The 429-nt window shown below is 34.0% G+C and overlaps 1 protein-coding gene across 1 annotated transcript; it reads right to left on the bottom strand.

Moving 5' to 3' along the window:
• On the bottom strand, positions 1-429 carry OGAPHI_005894 (uncharacterized protein; the record flags this gene model as incomplete). The annotated part of the gene is made up of 1 exon (XM_046207124.1): positions 1-429. A coding segment is annotated over one exon (429 nt), but the record flags the coding sequence as incomplete, so codon positions are not given.

The following is a 429-nucleotide window of genomic DNA, read 5'->3' as shown; positions in this document are numbered from 1 at the left end:
TAAAAAACGGCTTTTCTTCGAGGAAATCCGGTAAATCATCAATAGAACTACTCTTAATCACTAATTCATCATCATTGACCAAACCCAAGTTCATTGCATTGTAATATGCTCCTGAAGCATCGGCCATATTTGGAAATAAAGATAAAGACGTATATATATCTTCATTTGTTAAAGAAATGGTTCTCTTCCTTTCTATTTCCATAATATCATCTTTAGCATCTTTGCTAGTATCTGTACCACTGGAGACAGCTTGATAAGTTCCAAAGTCATCTAGGTCATAATAATCAGAATACTTCTTCTTTCTGTATCTAACTGTGTCAATGGCCATTTCTATTATATTTTTCAGATAAACATCCAGTGCTAAAGATATCAGATCAATACATCCGGCATCAATGTTACCAACAATACCATGTTCTCGAGCAATACCCA

The sequence above is a fragment of the Ogataea philodendri genome (genome assembly GCF_020536065.1).
Source record: "Ogataea philodendri strain CBS6075 chromosome Unknown scaffold100, whole genome shotgun sequence".
In the NCBI taxonomy this organism is placed as follows: Eukaryota; Fungi; Ascomycota; class Pichiomycetes; order Pichiales; family Pichiaceae; genus Ogataea; species Ogataea philodendri.
The sequence above is the reverse complement of the archived record's forward strand: the minus strand, read 5'-3'. Positions and strand labels throughout refer to the sequence as shown.